The following is a 17,324-nucleotide window of genomic DNA, read 5'->3' on the forward strand; positions in this document are numbered from 1 at the left end:
TGGATTGATTAATATGAAACTCAGAAACTACCTTAGGTAAAAATTTAGGGTGAGTGCGGAGTACCGCCCGGTCCTGCAGGAGCTTAGTGTAAGGCGGATAGGTAACTAGGGCCTGTAATTCACTAACCCTGCGAGCTGAAGTGATAGCCAAAAGGAATAACACTTTCCATGTGAGATACTTTAACTCACAGGAGTGCAGAGGTTCGAAAGGAGGTTTCATTAGACGACCAAGAACCAGATTAAGGTCCCAGGATGGGGCCGGAGGCCGTAAGGGTGGCTTCAGATGGAGCAAGCCTTTAAGAAAACGTGTTACTAGGGGTTGTACTGAAATAGGGACACCCTGTACACCTTTATGGAAGGCGGCTACCGCACTGACATGCATCCTAATGGAAGAGGTTTTAAGACCTGATTCAGAGAGATGCCATAAATAGTCCAAGAATTTGGAGATTGGACAGGAAAGGGGATCAAGGGACTGAGAAGTGCACCATGATGTGTACCTTTTCCATTTGTATGAGTAAGACTTTCTTGTGGAAGGCTTTCGTGAAGCTATCAGGACTCGAGAAACGGAATCTGAAAGGTTGAAAGGCTGAAGGACTAACCTTTCAACATCCATGCCGTCAGGGACAAGGCTTGGAGGTTGGGATGGAGGAGGCATCCGTCGTTTTGAGTGAGCAGATGCGGGTCCTTTCCCAGAGGAATGTGCCTGCGGATGGAGAGATCCTGGAGTATTGGAAACCATACTTGGCGTGGCCAGTAAGGTGCTATCAGGATCATGGTTCCTCCGTCCTGGCGTAGCTTCACGAGAGTCTTTGACACAAGAGGAAGTGGAGGGAATGCGTAGAGCAGACCGGTTGTCCACTTGAGGGAGAATGCATCCCTCGGTCGAGAGTGCTGGCTCCGAATGAGAGAGCAGTAGTCGTCCACTTTGTGGTTCTGAGGGGACGCAAAGAGGTCTATGCGGGGAGAACCCCACTTGTGAAACAGAGAGGTCGCTATCAGAGGATCGAGTGACCACTCGTGTGGTCGGAAGACACGGCTCAGCCGGTCTGCCAATACATTGTCTACTCCCGGCAGGTAAGTGGCCCTGAGGTACATGGAGTGGGAGAGGGCTTCCGCCCAGATCTGCGCAGCTTCCTGACACAGAAGGAAGGAGCCTGTGCCTCCCTGCTTGTTTATGTACCACATGGCCACTTGGTTGTCCGTCTGGATTAAGATTATCTGATGAAAGAGATGATCTTTGAAAGTGCGGAGCGCATAGCGGATTGCTCGAAGTTCCAGGAAATTGATCTGGTGTTCGGCTTCCTCTTTGGACCATAACCCTTGGGTTTGAAAGTCGTCCACATGGGCTCCCCAACCGATGTGAGAAGCATCGGTGGTTAGGATTACTTGCGGATCTGGTGGAAGAAAGGGTAAGCCCTGAAGGAGGTTGACCTGAGTCGTCCACCAGGTTAAGGATAGGCGCAGCGCTTGTGTGACTGTGACTATGGAGGACAGAGGCTGAAAAGCTTGAATCCATTGGTGTCGTAGAGTCCATTGTGTTACTCTCATGGCTAGTCGGGTCATGGGAGTGACTTGAACCGAGGATGCCATGTGTCCTAGGAGAATGAGGAACTGGCGAGCCGTGGCCGTATCTTGAGACTGGAGCTGGTGAGCTAGGGACATGAGAGTTTGGACTCGTTGAAGCGGAAGGTAGGCCTTTGCCTGTAAGGTGTCCAAGTCTGCCCCAATGAAAGATAAGGTTTGAGATGGGACGAAGCAAGATTTCTCGTAATTGACAAGAAACCCTAAGGAAAGGAGTGTGTTGATTGTCAATTGTAGGGAGGACCGGGCAATCTGAGGGGTGGAGGCCCTGATTAGCCAATCGTCCAGATAGGGGTATACGTGGACACCTTCCTTCCTGAGGAATGCTGCTACAACTACGAGGCATTTGGTGAAGACTCGTGGAGCAGATGCCAGACCGAAAGGTAGTACTCGGTATTGATAATGGTCGCGGCCTACTAGAAACCGCAGATATTTGCGATGGGATTGTGTTATCGCAATATGGGTATAAGCTTCCTTGAGGTCGAGGGAGCATAGCCAATCCCCTCTTTGCAGCAGAGGGAGAGTAACGTGCCCAGGGTTACCATCTTGAACTTTTCTTTTTGAAGGTACTTGTTGAGGGCCCGAAGGTCCAAAATTGGACGTAGCCCTCCTGACTTTTTTGGAATTAGGAAGTACCTGGAGTAAAATCCCTTGCCTCGTTGAGAGGGAGGGACAGGTTCTATAGCATTTGATTGCAAAAGAAGGGATACTTCCTGTTGTAATTGAGTCAAGTGGCTGGATAGACTCCATGCTTGAAGAGGCGGGGAGTCTGTCGGAAGAGTTATGAAATTGAGGTGGTAACCCTGTGCGATAATTGCCAGCACCCACTGGTCTGAGGTAATCCGTATCCAATGCTGCAAAAAGTGGCACAGACGACCCCCTACAGGGATGTGGGGGAGTGGGATATGGCATGTGCTCCGTATCGGGAAGTCAAAGGCCTGCCGCAGGCCCGGGAGGTGGGGCTACAGCAGGTCTTTGTTTCCGAGGTTGGCGTAGCTGAGGTCTGGTGGAGGATCGAGCCGGACGAGGCCTAGTCGACGGAGGGTAATAACGACGTGGCCGAAAGAATGACTTTTTAGAGTCCTTCTTAGGTGGTGGTTTGGAGGATACCTCAGATGGAACAGACGAAAGTTGTTTCAACGTCTCATGGTGATCCTTCAATTCCGCCACAATCTGTTGAATCTGTTCTCCGAACAGATTGTCCCCCAAGCAGGGTAAATCGGCTAGACGATCCTGGACCTCTGGGCGAAGGTTGGATGATTTTAACCAAGCCCAACGTCTGGCTGAGATGGCAGTAGCTGAGACTTTCGTGGAAGCATCGAAGATATCGTAGGCCGTTCTGATCTCGTGCTTCCCAGCTTCAAATCCTTTGTGAAGGAGGGCTTGAAGCTGTGGCTGGTATTGGTCCGGTAATGTGTCAGCGTAGTCCTGCATCTGTTTAAGGATAGCTCTGTTGTATTGAGTCATATAAAGTTGGTATGAAGCTATGCGAGATATCAACATAGCCCCATGATACACTTTCCTGCCCACACTATCAAGGAATTTGTTGTCCTTGATAGGGGGAGTGGAAGAGTGTGGTTTTAGGCGCTTGGCCTTCTTTTGCGCAGACTCAACTACAACAGAGCGATGATCCAGTTGAGACTTCTGAAATCCTGGTGCTGACTGAACGAGGTATGTTGAGTCAGCTTTTTTATTAACTGGTGACACAGATGAAGGTGATTCCCAGTTTTTCTTTAAAAGATCCAGAAATACCTGGTGAATGGGGATGGAAGCGATGATTTTTGGGGCATCCAGAAATTGGAGCAGCTCCATCATTTGGTGCCTGTCATCGGTCTCAGATTGCAGCTGAAAAGGCACAATTTCTGACATCTCCTTTACAAAATTTATAAAGGAGAGATCTTCAGGAGGAGATCGTTTTCTACTCTCTGTAGGAGATGGTGGGGATGGTAAATCTGTATCTGAAGATGTATCATCACCCCAGGTATCATAAGGATCATGTAGGGCTTGCAGTCCTGAAGGACCTGGTAGAGGATCCAAAGGCATCGATGGAATCGGTGGTGCAAGCGGAACTGTGAACGGCATCGAGGGCTTCGGGGGTACCGATGGAATCGGTGCCGATCTTGGAATCGATGGAGCCGAAGGATAAATCGGTGGAAAGGTATGTGAAGGCACCGATGGAACGACACCGGACGGGGGAATCCGGAACGGTGTTTCTCCTGTCGATGAATGTCCTTCCGGAGATGATGGTGTAGTCGGTGCTACTGGAATCACCGATGGAAGGGCGCGCATGAGTGCCTCCATACGATTTAGTATCGGTGCCAACGCTTCCACTAGAGGCTCGGTGGTCGGTTCCCTCCTCGGTGGCAGAGTCGGTGCTGAGGTCGGTGCCTGAGGCGGTGCCGGAATCGGTGCCGGAGGCGGTACCGGTGGAGGCTGGAATCTTCGCATCGCATTCTCGATGGCCTCCTGGACCAGCCGGTCCAGTTCTGCCCGGAGACCAGGGGTAACCATACCCGGCTCGACGGGAGAGGGAGGCTGAGGCAGGGCCGGAAGTACCACCGTAACCGGTGGGATCACGGCCCCCGCACCCCGGGAGGGTGAGGGTTTCCTCGGTGCCTGCGAACGAGACGTGGACGGTGCCAGGTCTGACCGAGGCTTTTTCGTCGGTGGCTCGGCCTGTTCAGAGGTCGATGGTTGTGGATCCTCGACGGGCCGAGACTTGTGCCGTCGATGGCGATGCTTATCCTTCCGATCTCCTCGCCCATCCGGGGAGGGGACAGGAGTCGACGGCCGAGAAGTCATCGGTGGAGGACGGTCACCGGAGGGTTGACGATGGTGGTGCAACTTCGACGGTGCCGGTTCCGATGACGTCGATGCTATCGATGGCGTTGGGGTGGGTGCATGGAAGAGGAGCCCCATCTTCTCCATCCTGGCTTTACGACCCTTAGGTGTCATTAGGGCACATTTAGTGCAAGTCAGGACATCATGCTCACTTCCCAAACATAGAACACAGACCCGATGGGGATCTGTGATTGACATAGTCAGGGTGCAATCCGGACAACGACGGAACCCCGTCGCCATGGCCTAGGGCCAAATTTAGCCGCGGGATTGGTAAGTGCCAACAGGCCTCTAGGGCCAAAATCGACGGCAGTCGATGAAAAACGGCAAAAAACTTACCGGCTTTCGCGGAGGTGACAAAAATTTGTCGAAGGGAGACCCCTGAGGGGCAAATTTTCTTCGGAAAGAAAAAACCGAATTCCTGTCAGGAACGTGGTAAGAGAGCTCCTTTCACCGCGTGGCAACTGCTGCGCGGAAAAAAAGAAGACTGAAGGGAGACCCCTGCTGGCTGCAGGGTCAGTGCCTTACTGGGCATGCCCAGTAGGGGCCAGTCAAAGTTCTGTTTAAACTTTGACAGAAGTTTTCCGTGGTGGGCTCCATCCTCGATGTCACCCATTTGTGAGGACAACCATCCTGCTTGTCCTGTGAGAATGTAGCTATCACAGAGACGTGGTTCAGCGAGTCTCATGAATGGGATACAGATAGAGAGGGCAAAAAGGAGGAACAGCTTTTTATGTGAAAAAACAATATCTTAGTAACTGAAATGCAGGAGATGTGTGAGAAGGAAAAAACGCTGTGGGCTGTCTTACAAAAATCTGATGGCGCTTCCGTTTACACTGGTGTGGACTACAGGCCTCTGAATCAGGCAGAAGAACTGGACAGAGATTTGGCTGAAGATATCCAAAAAGCAGGAAAGAAGGGAGAAGTGTTACTTGTTGGAGATTTTATCTGCTGGATGTGGATTGGAGTATTTCTGCTGCAGAATCTGTAAGGAATAGGAAGCTTGTGGATGCCTTTCAAGGGATTCTGTTTTGGTAAATGGTAATGGAACCCATGAGGGGAAGAGCAGTGCTGGACATGATGCTCACAAATAGAGACAGTATCTCTAATGCCTGGGTAGGAGCCCATCTGAGTGCCAGTGATCATCAGACGGTATAGTTTGATAGAGTAGCTAAGATGAAGAGAAGTCTCACAGAGATCAAAGTCATGGGGCAGTACCTTGAGGAGCAGCTAGAAGGCTGGGAGGAGAGGGGAGAAGTAGAAAACGGCTAAATGAAAAGGATCTACAACAAAGGCAACAAATGTTTCTGTAAATAAAAGTAAGAGGAAAAGGAAACTGATCAGCTTTCAAAAAGTACAAAGTAGCACAAAAAGAGGCACACAGGCCCAGTCCTTCTGTTTGGAGGCCTGTAGACCACACCAGTGCCCATAGAAATTCTTCCTTTCCTTTCCTTATGCCCTCTGCATTTCAGTTGCTTGGATATTGTTTTTGAAATAAAGAGCTACTCCTCCCCCATTTCTGACATCTTTATCCTTCCTCAACCTATAGCCTGGTATGGTCGGATCCCACAATCCAATGCCTCAGTAACAAGTCCCCCTGTGTTTCTGCGGTGTTCATTGCTTCATCCATATCCTGCCCTGCCCTGTCACCCTTCTTGCCTTTTTTTGTTCCAGTTCCTGCCGTGTCATGCATCCTTGCCCCTGCCAGGTCCTATCCACCTCTCCTCCGTTGCCTTACACTCTTCCTTGTTCCCCTTTGTCTGTTCTCTCATTGCTGACTTGGCCGCTTGCCTGGATACCAACTTGCTTTGCCGCTGCCTGTCTTGTCCCTTTTTCCTGGATACCGACCTTCTGTGACCGCTTCCTGCCCTAACCTTTGGACTGCTCATCCAGCTGTGGGCTTTCTTCTAAATCATGCCGGCCTCAGAACCCAAAGCCGTAATTTGTGGGGGAAGAAATTGGTATAGGCGAAGCCTCCTTCACCATTCTAGCCAGTGGCGGGTCTGCCTGTTGCTGGCATGGACCCAGCCAATGCCTCAAGAACTGGATTGCATCAACTCTACCACAGCCCAAGGGCTCACACTCCGTATCATAATTGTGTGCAGATTGCTTTAGCAGGATAATTTTCAAATTGAACTTATGTACGTAAATTCACTTTGAAAATTCAAGTAACTTATGGGTGTATTTCTTAATTTTCTTATGTGGGCTGTTACAGAATTACCCCACAAATCAGAAAAAGCTCCAGGTAGTTGCAAATGAAAGCTTATAGTGCCGTAAGCCTACTAGACAACAATGTCAACTGAGTAGAAAGCTGGAGAAAACTGCTGGGTCAAAAAGAAATAGATATCTGAGAATGTGTAGGGTTTATTGCTTAGAACATTGTGGCTTTTCATATTTTTAACATGAATACTAATACATGTTTTTATTCTAGAGTTATCATAAGAAAATAACATTAATTATGGCATGCTAGGCCTGATTAACAATAGCAAAGCTATGGTGGAATGCTTGTGAAGTGCAAGCCCATGTTATGAGTGATTAATCACATGAAAAAGCCCTAAAACCCAAAATAAATGCATGTAGAGGTAGATACAGAAACATACAGAGATATCTGGGTAAGTTTCCCGCTCCTGGCTTGCTTGGGATTGACCTCTTAGTAACAATCAGGCTTGAGTTTATTTGTTAGCGAATGAAGTTGTTAGGTTGACATCATCACTTATCATTTTACCACATCTGAGGTGCAGAAAAGGCTCAGCTGATCACATTTTCTGTTTTCAGTGATGCTTTTGACTTCAACTTTGGTCTGTGCTTATTGAGGATGAAAGAGGGGCTGAACATTTCCAGAGTGATGCAGGCTCACAGTAAGTACCTATTTTTATTATGCGCTAGGAGAATCCAGCACTTAAACTGAGGGGAAACTACTATTTATTTATTGACATTTGATTATACCACTTTTTTACCTTGAATGGTCCCAAAGCAGATTACAATAAATTTAAAGTAGATTACAATAGTGATAGATCAACAGACAATATTGGTTGAGCATCTATGTATTTAAAGACAGATTCATAGGTTACTTTGTTTTTGCTGTAGAAATAGGAATACTTCTGTGATAACCAGGTTGTTGGTTAGGAAGTCTCTATTGGGAATGCTTGGCTAAAAAGCCATGCTTTAGCATTTTTATTGAAGGTGAGGTAGTTGGGCTCCAGGCATAGGGATAATGGAAACATGTTCCAGATCTTTAGTGTGTAACAGCTAAAGAATCGAAATCTGGTGCAGGACAGTCCAGCAGAGGCAGGGTGGAAAATAGAGCCAGTTTAAGAAGATCTGAGTTCTCTTTTAGGGGCATAAGGGAGAAGGAGTTGTGAGATATTTTGGAACCTGATTGTTCTTGCACATGTAGATGAAGCACAGTGTTGTGAACCTGATCCTGCTGTCTATTGGCAGCCGGTGTAGTCGAGATAGAATAGGTTTTATGTGGTCAGAATGCTTTTGATCTTACCAGGATTTTTGCTGATGTATTATGAAGGAACTGGAGGCATTTAGAACTGTATAGAGAAATGACATTTAATATAGAATTTATAGTAGTCTATTCTGCTGGAAATTAGTGTATGGATTACTGTAGCTAGATTGTGTTTGTCTTAGGTAGTTTCATAGTTGGCAGATCTGATGCAGGTACATGAATGAGGTTTTTACTACTTTGGAGATGTGTGTTTCCAAAGCGAGATTCTGATTAAGTAGGACTCTTAAGCTTCATAACATTTCTTTGGGATGTAACGGAGTGTCTAACAAGTAGAGAACAATGTTTCCTCCAAGGAGTGACTAGATGTGTGCAAATTTTTTCTCGTGTGAGCAACAATTTTTTAAACCAACAATTTTTGAGCACAAGTATTAACACTGCATTTCTGTATATAGTATAAAGAAAAATTCATGTAAACGATCATGTAAGACCTGTGAGCGACGCTCTGAAATGTATGAGTGATCACTCATGTTCTCGGTTTAGAGTGAACTATGGTAGGAAGGTGACTGTAAGGGATGACCTTGGTGGCTAATCCAGAGAAGTTCCAATGTAGGGGAGCCAAATTTGAATTTTTGGATGTTGAGCCACTGTGCCACTAATATAAGATAATTAGTAAGATTTGAAATGGAGGGCGATTGGTCAGTTCTGATTTTGATGCAGAGTTGAATGTCATCTGCAGTGTTGAAGGCCTGAATGAGGTTGCATATCGGATGGAATTAAATGTTAAAAAGAATTGGGAAGAAGACTGAGCCTTGGGAGACTCCATACGAGAGAACTTGAGGTTTTGAGGGTTTATTAGCTCAATTGACAAGCTGGCTTCTGTTAGAGTTAAAGGATTCAAACTATTTCAGGGTGGTGCATTCACTGCCAATGTCACTTAAGCACTGGATCAGAAGGTAGCGGTCACCTGTGTCGAAGGTGGCAGAGAGATCTAACAAGACAAGGAGGGAATCACCACCCTGATCAGCATGCAAGGAGATGCTATTAGTGATGGCTATTAGAAAAGATTCAGTTCCATGGCCTTTCCTAAAGCTGGATTGTTGACCGTTTAAAATGCTGTTGTTAGGATTTGTAGGTATGTGGGCCGTGGGCCGAGGTGAGGGATGGTACCCCCACAGGGAGGAGCCCTGTGAGCCTCACCGTCGGAAGGCGAGGTCTCATCCGACGTCAGACACAGCTGTGGAATAGTCTTTATTAGAGAGAGAGAGGCACTGCCTGAGGAGCGGGGAGTGCAGGAGAAAGTCACAGAGTCAGTGAGGTGGGGTATACCCGGACAGGATACCTCAGTTCAGTAGTGGAGACCGGCAATGGTCTGCAGAACTGGGTACACCGATGAGGTTCCACTGTAGCGATGATTCGGTAGTGGCCAGCAGCACAGGGTACATCGAAGGGGTTCCTCACTTAGAGATGGTACGGTAGTGGCCCACAGCACAGGGTACACCGGTGAGGGTTTCCCAGTAGAGGTCCACAGCGCGAGGTACACCGAAGAGGTTTCCAACTAGAGATGGGACGGTAGTGACCCACAGTGCAGGGTACACTGGAGAGGATTCCTCACTAGAGATGGCATGGTAGTGGCCCGCAGAGTCAAGGTACTCACAGTGACGTGTGTTCCAGCAGAGGCCCCGGGGAACGGGGATAAGCAGTAGTCCAAGGCAAGAAGGCCCTCCGAGGAGCAGCTAGCCAGAGACAAGGAAGGGCCCTCGAGGAGCGGGTACCCAGAGCGTCTCACGCCAAATTTGCAGGAACTGGAACATACGTCACTGCCTCCATCTACTGGTAGGGATGCAAAACCCACTTGTCTAGACTAATCTGTGGTATTCCAGGAATGAAAATTAGCAGGTAAGAACTAATTTTCCTTCCATGTACTTCCAGACCCCACTCCATAACACCCCACACCGTCTTTTTTCCCTGTTAACATTAAGTGTGACACCGAAAGCATGTGTGTTCGTGTGATGTTTCCAAAATAGCATATACACATGTACTTGCTACTTACATGTTTATATGCCAATTTTCTGCACAGAAAACGTTTGAAAATTAACCCCAAAATGTTTTTTTCTTCATTTTCAGTTAACCCAGTGTTCCAGCAAGCGGAAGACCCTAAAGTGAAAGAAAATGAAGCTAATGGAATTGCTCCTACCACAAATGGCACATGTAAGTTACCAGAACTTGGACAAGATTCAGTCTATTAGAAACGCGTACTTTCCTTTAACATGTGGTATTAAGGTACCAGGAATACTTGTTGTTTAGTGATGGAGGGATACACAGTTGAGTATCTGATATTTTAGTAATCTAGCCAAACATTCTGGAACGAGGAAATTGCCCCACCAAGAAATACTACATCATTTGCATTTTATTTTACATTTCCATATTTAAACATTATTGGCTTATTCTGATTATAAATAGATTGGGATTTTGTATGCACATCTGATAACAGAGCATCATCTAAATTTTTCGTGCAAAACAGTCATCTTTAGAAAGGATATAGTCCTTTATGTTTATGGGCAGAATTCTTGAGTTCCTACTCACACATGTATTATCAACCTTGATGAGATTAGGAATACGGTACTTCTGGTGATGTTTTTAATGAAATAAAAAAGATTCCATCATTACTATTCTGTCAGAGTTGTATTGTTAAACCTTCCAAGTTAATATCACCTGAAAAAAAAAAAAAGAAATTACTTCTTAGTACTGTTGCTCAGCCTTATGCTGTGGGCTTCTTGTCTTATCTCCATAGTGGATCCTGATGCCCTTGTAGCTGAAAACCAAACAGTGACTATTTTCCAGACCAACCAGGACAAAAAGACAGTTGATGTTTACTGGCTCTTTGACGATGGAGGTATCAATGGGTTGTTTTTTTTTATTAGTGATAAAATGTATTGAATTAAGCTTTCAGCTGTGTTGCGTTTTCTGCCTTCCAGGGTCATTTTAAAAAACTAGTAACCTTGTAGCCTGAATTAGGGATGTACATTTGTTTGAAATGAATGAGTATTCTGAAACAAAATAGGCCATTTTTGTTTGGTTTTATTTAAAAAAATCAATGTACAGTACCATTGAAAATAACAAAAATTTACATTCATTTTTGGTTCCCATTAAAGTCTATGGGGCAAGCAAAACTGCAGATTATCTTATCTACTCATGGAAGCCACTCAAACCAGACAGAAAGGATCCAGGATGGGAAGGGACAAGGAAGGAGCAGGACCAATCAAGATCAAGCATTTTTTCAACTAGCCTATCCCAGTTGGCACTTGCATGGATTGATTCTGAGTTCCTCATTTTTTTAAATCTGAAACTGAAAGCTAAATTTAACTTTGAGCAGTCAACATTTTGTTCTCTCATTTCTCTGCTGGATTTCAGACAGAGAGATTGTGAATCTTAAGCTCTTTCTCAGATCAAAGAAAAAGTTTTAAAAAAGATTTGGAAGGGAAAGAAGAAAGAAACTTAAAGTAAAGTGAGCTAGTCTCTTGCCTGATGTCACAATGTCAATTTAATCTGAACACTGTTGCAGAGTTACTGTATCACTGAACAAACAAAAGTAAGAGTGTATCTCTCTCTTTGTGCACTTGCAGAAAGATATCTGCTTTTATTTTAACAGCTGTGTTATAATCTGGTGTGGTTGTGGACCCTGGATCGTAGTGAAAGCTGACTCCACCCACAGGGAGGAGCCCTGTGGGGACTCACTACAATGGGCATGGCCTCAGCAGAGAAGTACACAGATGAGAGAGACTTTATTGTACAGGAATCGTGGGAAATACCCACAGTATGGAGAAAAGACACAGTCCAGAGTAGTAAGGCCGCTCACTGTCAATATCCCTGGTAGTGGCCGGCAGAGCAGGGGTACGCCAGGGAAATCCTCTTGAGGTGCTGCCCCTCAAGATGGATCCGGTAGTGGCCCGCAGCGTGGACTACGCCGAGGATCAGTACGTAGTAATTCTGAGAGGTGCAGAGGGTCAGCAGAGCGAAGTAGATGGTACTTTGGAGAGTAGAAGGGAAGCTGGGATGAGCGTGGTAGTGGCCCAAGGCTAGATGGTTGAAGCGATAGTAGAAATCACAAGACTGAACTAGCGGTGTCCTGGATAAGGATGACAGGAATCTCCAGGTAGGTAGGCCCTCCGAGGAGAGGATAGCCAGAATGTAACAAGGCCCCCAAGGAGCGGGTACCTAAGGCGTTCTTAGTTCAGGAAGCAGTTCACGTAGAAGCAAAGCGTCTCCGAATGGAGTGGAATAAGCAGGAAGGAAGTCCTTGCTAACTCATAGGAAGCATAGGCTGGTAGGGTTAAATACTTCTCGTGGGTGATGTCATGCGGAGGGGACGTCCCCAAAGTTCCCGCCATGACGTGGATAAGAGAGGGCCTGGGGCGCGTGCGCATGCCCTAAGTAATCCCCGCCTCAAGATGGCGGATGGGATCGCCCATGCCGTCCCGGGGACGCCGAGGAAGGCGGTGTCTGCAGGCTGAGGCCTTGATAATCGCTACAGCAGGGAAAAGAGAGGTGAGCAGCAAAGGTCGCAGCCGTCTGCGACCGACGGGCGCAACAAGCTGTTGTGTATTTGACTAGTGACTACTGACTAGGCAGAGTATCAGTCTTTTCTTTGTTCTTTCTGACTTTCTGGTGGTAATTTCAAAAGAATTTATGTGTATAAATGGGAATTTTGAAAATTATCCTGGGGTTTGTAAAAGTATATGCAGAAGTGATTTCTCACATACTGCATGCTGCAAAGAGGCATTCCTAGGGGTGGAATTGGGGCAGGGAAATCATGGGCTTACTTTCAATTATTTGAAAGTATGTGTATAAATTTTCATGTTGACATTTACACCCCAATCCATAAATGTGCATGCCTTTGCTATAATAAGGTACACATGGTCCTGCTAATTTTCAAAGTGGACTTATGCAAATTTCGGAGCAGCCTGGGAGGGAACGGGGGAAGGCAGTACGGCTCGGCGCGTACAAGGTGCACAATTGTGCACCCCCTTGCGCGCGCCGACCGAGGATTTTATAACATGCGCGCGCATGTTATAAAATCGGGCGTAGATGTGCGCAACCTTTTAAAACCTACCCCAAAAAGACTCCAGGTTTCTCTAGCACCTAAACAACTACTACAGTTCTATGTTCTAGTAATCTGTCATAACAAACACTATGTGAAAGTTTTGTGGATCTGAAGAAACGACTATGTCTAAAGTATAAAGCAACCCTGTGTTCCCCATGGCCAGGTTTGACCCTTCTGATTCCATATCTGCTCAGTCGCAAGAAGAGATGGAGCAAGTGTAAAATTCGAGTGTTTGTCGGGGGACAGATAAACCGCATGGATGAAGAAAGGAAAGCGTAAGTGCACTGTAAACAAGAAAACCGATCCCTCTCGAGAGATGCAGTGTCCATAAAATCAATTCACCAGCTGGCTTCCCCACAGGACTCTTCCTAACCTTCCATGGTTCTCACACCAATTTTCTCCCATTTTTTAAACCACCATCCACATATAGCATGCCCAAACAACTCAAATTGCCTCAGTGGTCAAGGACTAGAGAGGAAGCCTCTTCCAAGACTGAACCCATCAACACCACTGTTTTTCTAGCAGGAACCACCTCAACAGTGGTAGTGGTCTGTGAATTATCTCCATTTAATACCTGAGCCCTGCTAACACCAGAGGCTCTTGTGGCGAGGCTCCCAGCATGATAACCGAGCTGCAGGATTTACATGAAAGTCCATTACCTTTTAACTTTGTTGATCTTCAATGGGCCCGGCAATGGTAGAGCATCCAAGATCAAAGAATACATTACACTGCTTAGCAACTCTGAGCATTCACAAAAAAAAAGGGTTCAAAGGGAAACTGCCAAGATATGGAGAAAGATACCTTAAAAATCTCCAAAAAACAAATCTTGTCATCTGAGGAGCCGGATAAGTTTATCCAGCTGTACAAGTTGACTGGATAAAATTATCAGGTTAACTTGGCTTTGATATTCAGCAGCACAACTCAGCCACTCAATACACTCAGCTACCTTTTAGTTTGCTGGATAAGTTTATTTAACAATATCTATCCACAAAACATGGGGGTAACTCGTATGTCAAACTCATCAAACAACCCGCACACAGAAAAAATTTTTTTCTTTTTGCTTTAAATGTATACTTTTTCTTTTTGTCTTTTTTTCTTTTTCTTTTTATCAAATATTTTATTGGTGTTTGGGAAATGTTGGATATTCTTTTTGTTAACTGGTTTGAAATATTTATTCTTTTTATGACTATCATTTTACTTTTATGATTAATGTTTTATATTTCTTGATTTTATTTTTTAATGTTTTGTCACCTTGAGATTGTCATGGATTGGGGAAGTAGGGCCAAACAAACGTTATCTTCTCTCTCTCACACACACACACACACACATTCACTCTCACACACTCCATCTCTTATATATATATATGTGTATATATACCTATGATCTCACACACATTTACTCTCTTTCCCTCACAGACACATTGAGGACCAGATTTTAAAACTTATGTGCGGGCGTAGATTTGTTCGCGCAACCTGGAGCGAACAAATCTACGCCCGATTTTATAACATGCGCATGCAGCCCGTACGCATGTTATAAAATCCAGCATCAGCGCACGCAAGGGGGTGCACACGTGCACCTTGCACGCACCAAGCCCGAGGGGAGCCCCGATGGCTTTCCCCGTTCCCTCCAAGGCCGCTCCGAAATCAGAGCGACCTTGGAGGGAACTTTTTTTTCGGTCCCCCCCCCACCTTTCCCTCCCTTCCCCTATCTAACCCACCCCCCAGCCCTACCTAAATCCCCCCTCCTACCTTATTTTATTTCTTACGCCTGCCTGAAGCAGGCATATCTTGCGTGCACCAGCTGGCTGAACGAAGGAGGCCTCGGGACCGCCCCCTGGACTCGCCCCAGACCGCTGCCACACCCCCGGACCCGCCCCCGGACTGCTGCCACGCCCCTGGACCTGCCCCTTCCTGCCCCTTTTTCGAAGCCCTGGAACATACACGCGTCCTGGGGCTTGCATGCACCACCAAGCCTATGCAAAATAGGCTCAGCGCGCGCAGGGGCAGATTTTCTCAGGTTACATGCGTAGCCTTTGAAAATCTGCCCCTGAGTGTGTGTGTGTGTGTGTGTGTGTGTGTGAGCATGCCTATGAGAACCTATATATTGTCAGTGGGAACCTTGGTAACATGAATAAATAAGAGGGCAGCCAATAGGAATACATATTCATTCCTAAACTGACCTTAACTGACCTGAAAAGTGTCAAATTGTATCAATTTCTGTTAGTGCGCACTAACTCCTGTTAGTGCGCACTAATCGGAAAAAACGATTTTTAACGATTTTTCAACGAAATAATCGTGCCAAACACGATTTTCTTCTCCTGCCACACGATTTCAATCGTTAAGACGATATGGCACACGATTCACATCCCTAGTAAATAGTACTATCGCCACCAATTGTTGGGTTTTCACAACTAATCCTGGATCTGCTTTATATGGGGCACCCTTCTTGGCCATACCCATGCCAGTAGCCAGTTTAGCAGGATGGGGTTCAATTTGGTATAATGAAACATCCTTCCAACTGTTCACCTGTGACAACATATCTGTCAGCATCACTGAGATAGCCCTTTTATTGTACGGACTATACAACAGGCGCCATAGTTGTGTTTTTCTAGCAATGGAACATGTGAGCCAAGATTAGCAGGCTATAAAAAGATTAGCTTGGGTACAGCAAAACGAGCAACAGCATTGCCAGAGAAGCAGTATATTCTGTTATTTGGTTCTGTTTTCTCCCTTAAGGAATAGCAACCTTGTCCTTCCTTGGATTTCCTCTCTACCATATTTTTCATAATGTGATTTGCAATTTCTGCCTTTTGAGCATTAAACTTTTATTACCTTTTATTTAAGTTGGAGCTTCATTGCAGTACATGAGCTTCAGTGCGTGGTGTTACCCAGAGAAAAAAACTACAGTGCTCATCCGGTTGCTCTGGGCCTGTTGAAAAATCACTGAATGAAAGGCAATATTTGTACAGAAGTATCAGAAACCAGAGCATGTAGCAAACTCACTAAGGAGCATAGCTGCAGGATTCAATAATTCACCCCCAAGTAGCTATAGTAATCCAAATAGGGTAATAGAGCTTATATTTTTTTTAAACTTTTTATTAATTGCAAATAAAAACAAATTTTTAATATATCAACAGGACTCCTAAAATTCATACAGATTTCAAGTGTAGTTGCTTTCTGTATTTTTTATGAGACAATGTGTCCTTTTGTCCAGTCTCCTGAGAAACTTGCAGCTAAAATACTATGACTGATGATGTTAGAAAATAAGAAAAATAATTTATTACTGTCTTATTTCTCACAGTGTTTTTCCCTTTGTATCTTAAAGGATAATCTCTCTGCTCAACAAGTTCAGACTGGAATTTCATGAAATCCTTGTCCTTCCGGACATCAACCAGAAACCACGCCCAGAACAGTAAAGAACTATTCTTGTTTTTCATATTGCTTTCTTACTACACTCTCTGCTTAGAGTACCTAACGGAAACTGAATAAAATCAAAAGTAGATAGTAGTCATTTTGACAATGTAAAGGACACAAACAAATAAGCCTAGTGCCTCAACATCCAGTCAGACCAGTCCAGATGAATTCTTACCTGATAATTTCCTTTCCTTGAGTCCAGTCAAACCGGTCTAGCACAATCTTGCACAAACTGGCATATTCTTATATACATATCTGTTCAATTGCAGCTGTTTTAGCTGCAAAGTTTTATCTTAACCAGGTGAGTGCTTAAGATTTGTGAGCAGTGTTTCTGCTTCTAACATGATGAAGATTGTTGTCTTTTTGACAATCATACTAGTTAAAAAAAAAAAAACACAAAAAAGGGAAAACTGAGCATTTATGATTTGAAGACTTGTAGAATTTATGTTGTCAAAGTTAGATTGTTAGGTTAGGTTTAAGTCAGCACGGATGCATATAAGGGGTGATGTCAGTGAACCTGTTGATCTCCGTCTCCATCTGCTGGTCACTGGGCAGAACCCATTCGTCTAAACTGGTCTAACTGAACTCAAGGAAAGAAAATTATCAGGTAAGAACTAATTTCTCCATGACGGATTGTGATGACATCACTGCATCAAGACAGGGTTCGATAAAAGCTGCCTTTTGTTGAATGACACTGCAAGATCCTCTTGATCATTACAAGAATAAACTCATCTGCATTCTTTGAATGTGTGAGAACCACAAAATGGAGGTTTTATATAGTACCATGTACTGTACTTATGATGTGGGGAGGAGGCAAAAATGGCAAAAGCTACAGAATATTCCAAAGATGATATTGCTTCTGTCCTCCAACAGTCAATTGCCAGGTCATCAGTGAGCAATGATAAGGCATCTGATTGATTGATGCTGTCAGCAT

At 45.2% G+C, this 17,324-nt stretch overlaps 1 protein-coding gene across 1 annotated transcript in view; it reads left to right on the plus strand.

The window, feature by feature from the left end:
• Positions 1-17,324, plus strand: part of SLC12A3 (solute carrier family 12 member 3) — a 169,972-nt gene that overhangs the window by 134,150 nt on the left and 18,498 nt on the right. Inside the window, exons 19-23 of the mRNA XM_029608720.1 lie at positions 7,195-7,277; positions 10,001-10,084; positions 10,668-10,769; positions 13,141-13,252; positions 16,302-16,388. Coding sequence (XP_029464580.1) covers positions 7,195-7,277; positions 10,001-10,084; positions 10,668-10,769; positions 13,141-13,252; positions 16,302-16,388 — 468 coding nt within the window. The remainder of the gene's footprint in view (positions 1-7,194; positions 7,278-10,000; positions 10,085-10,667; positions 10,770-13,140; positions 13,253-16,301; positions 16,389-17,324) is intronic.

This window comes from Rhinatrema bivittatum, chromosome 7 (assembly GCF_901001135.1).
Source record: "Rhinatrema bivittatum chromosome 7, aRhiBiv1.1, whole genome shotgun sequence".
In the NCBI taxonomy this organism is placed as follows: domain Eukaryota; kingdom Metazoa; phylum Chordata; class Amphibia; order Gymnophiona; family Rhinatrematidae; genus Rhinatrema; species Rhinatrema bivittatum.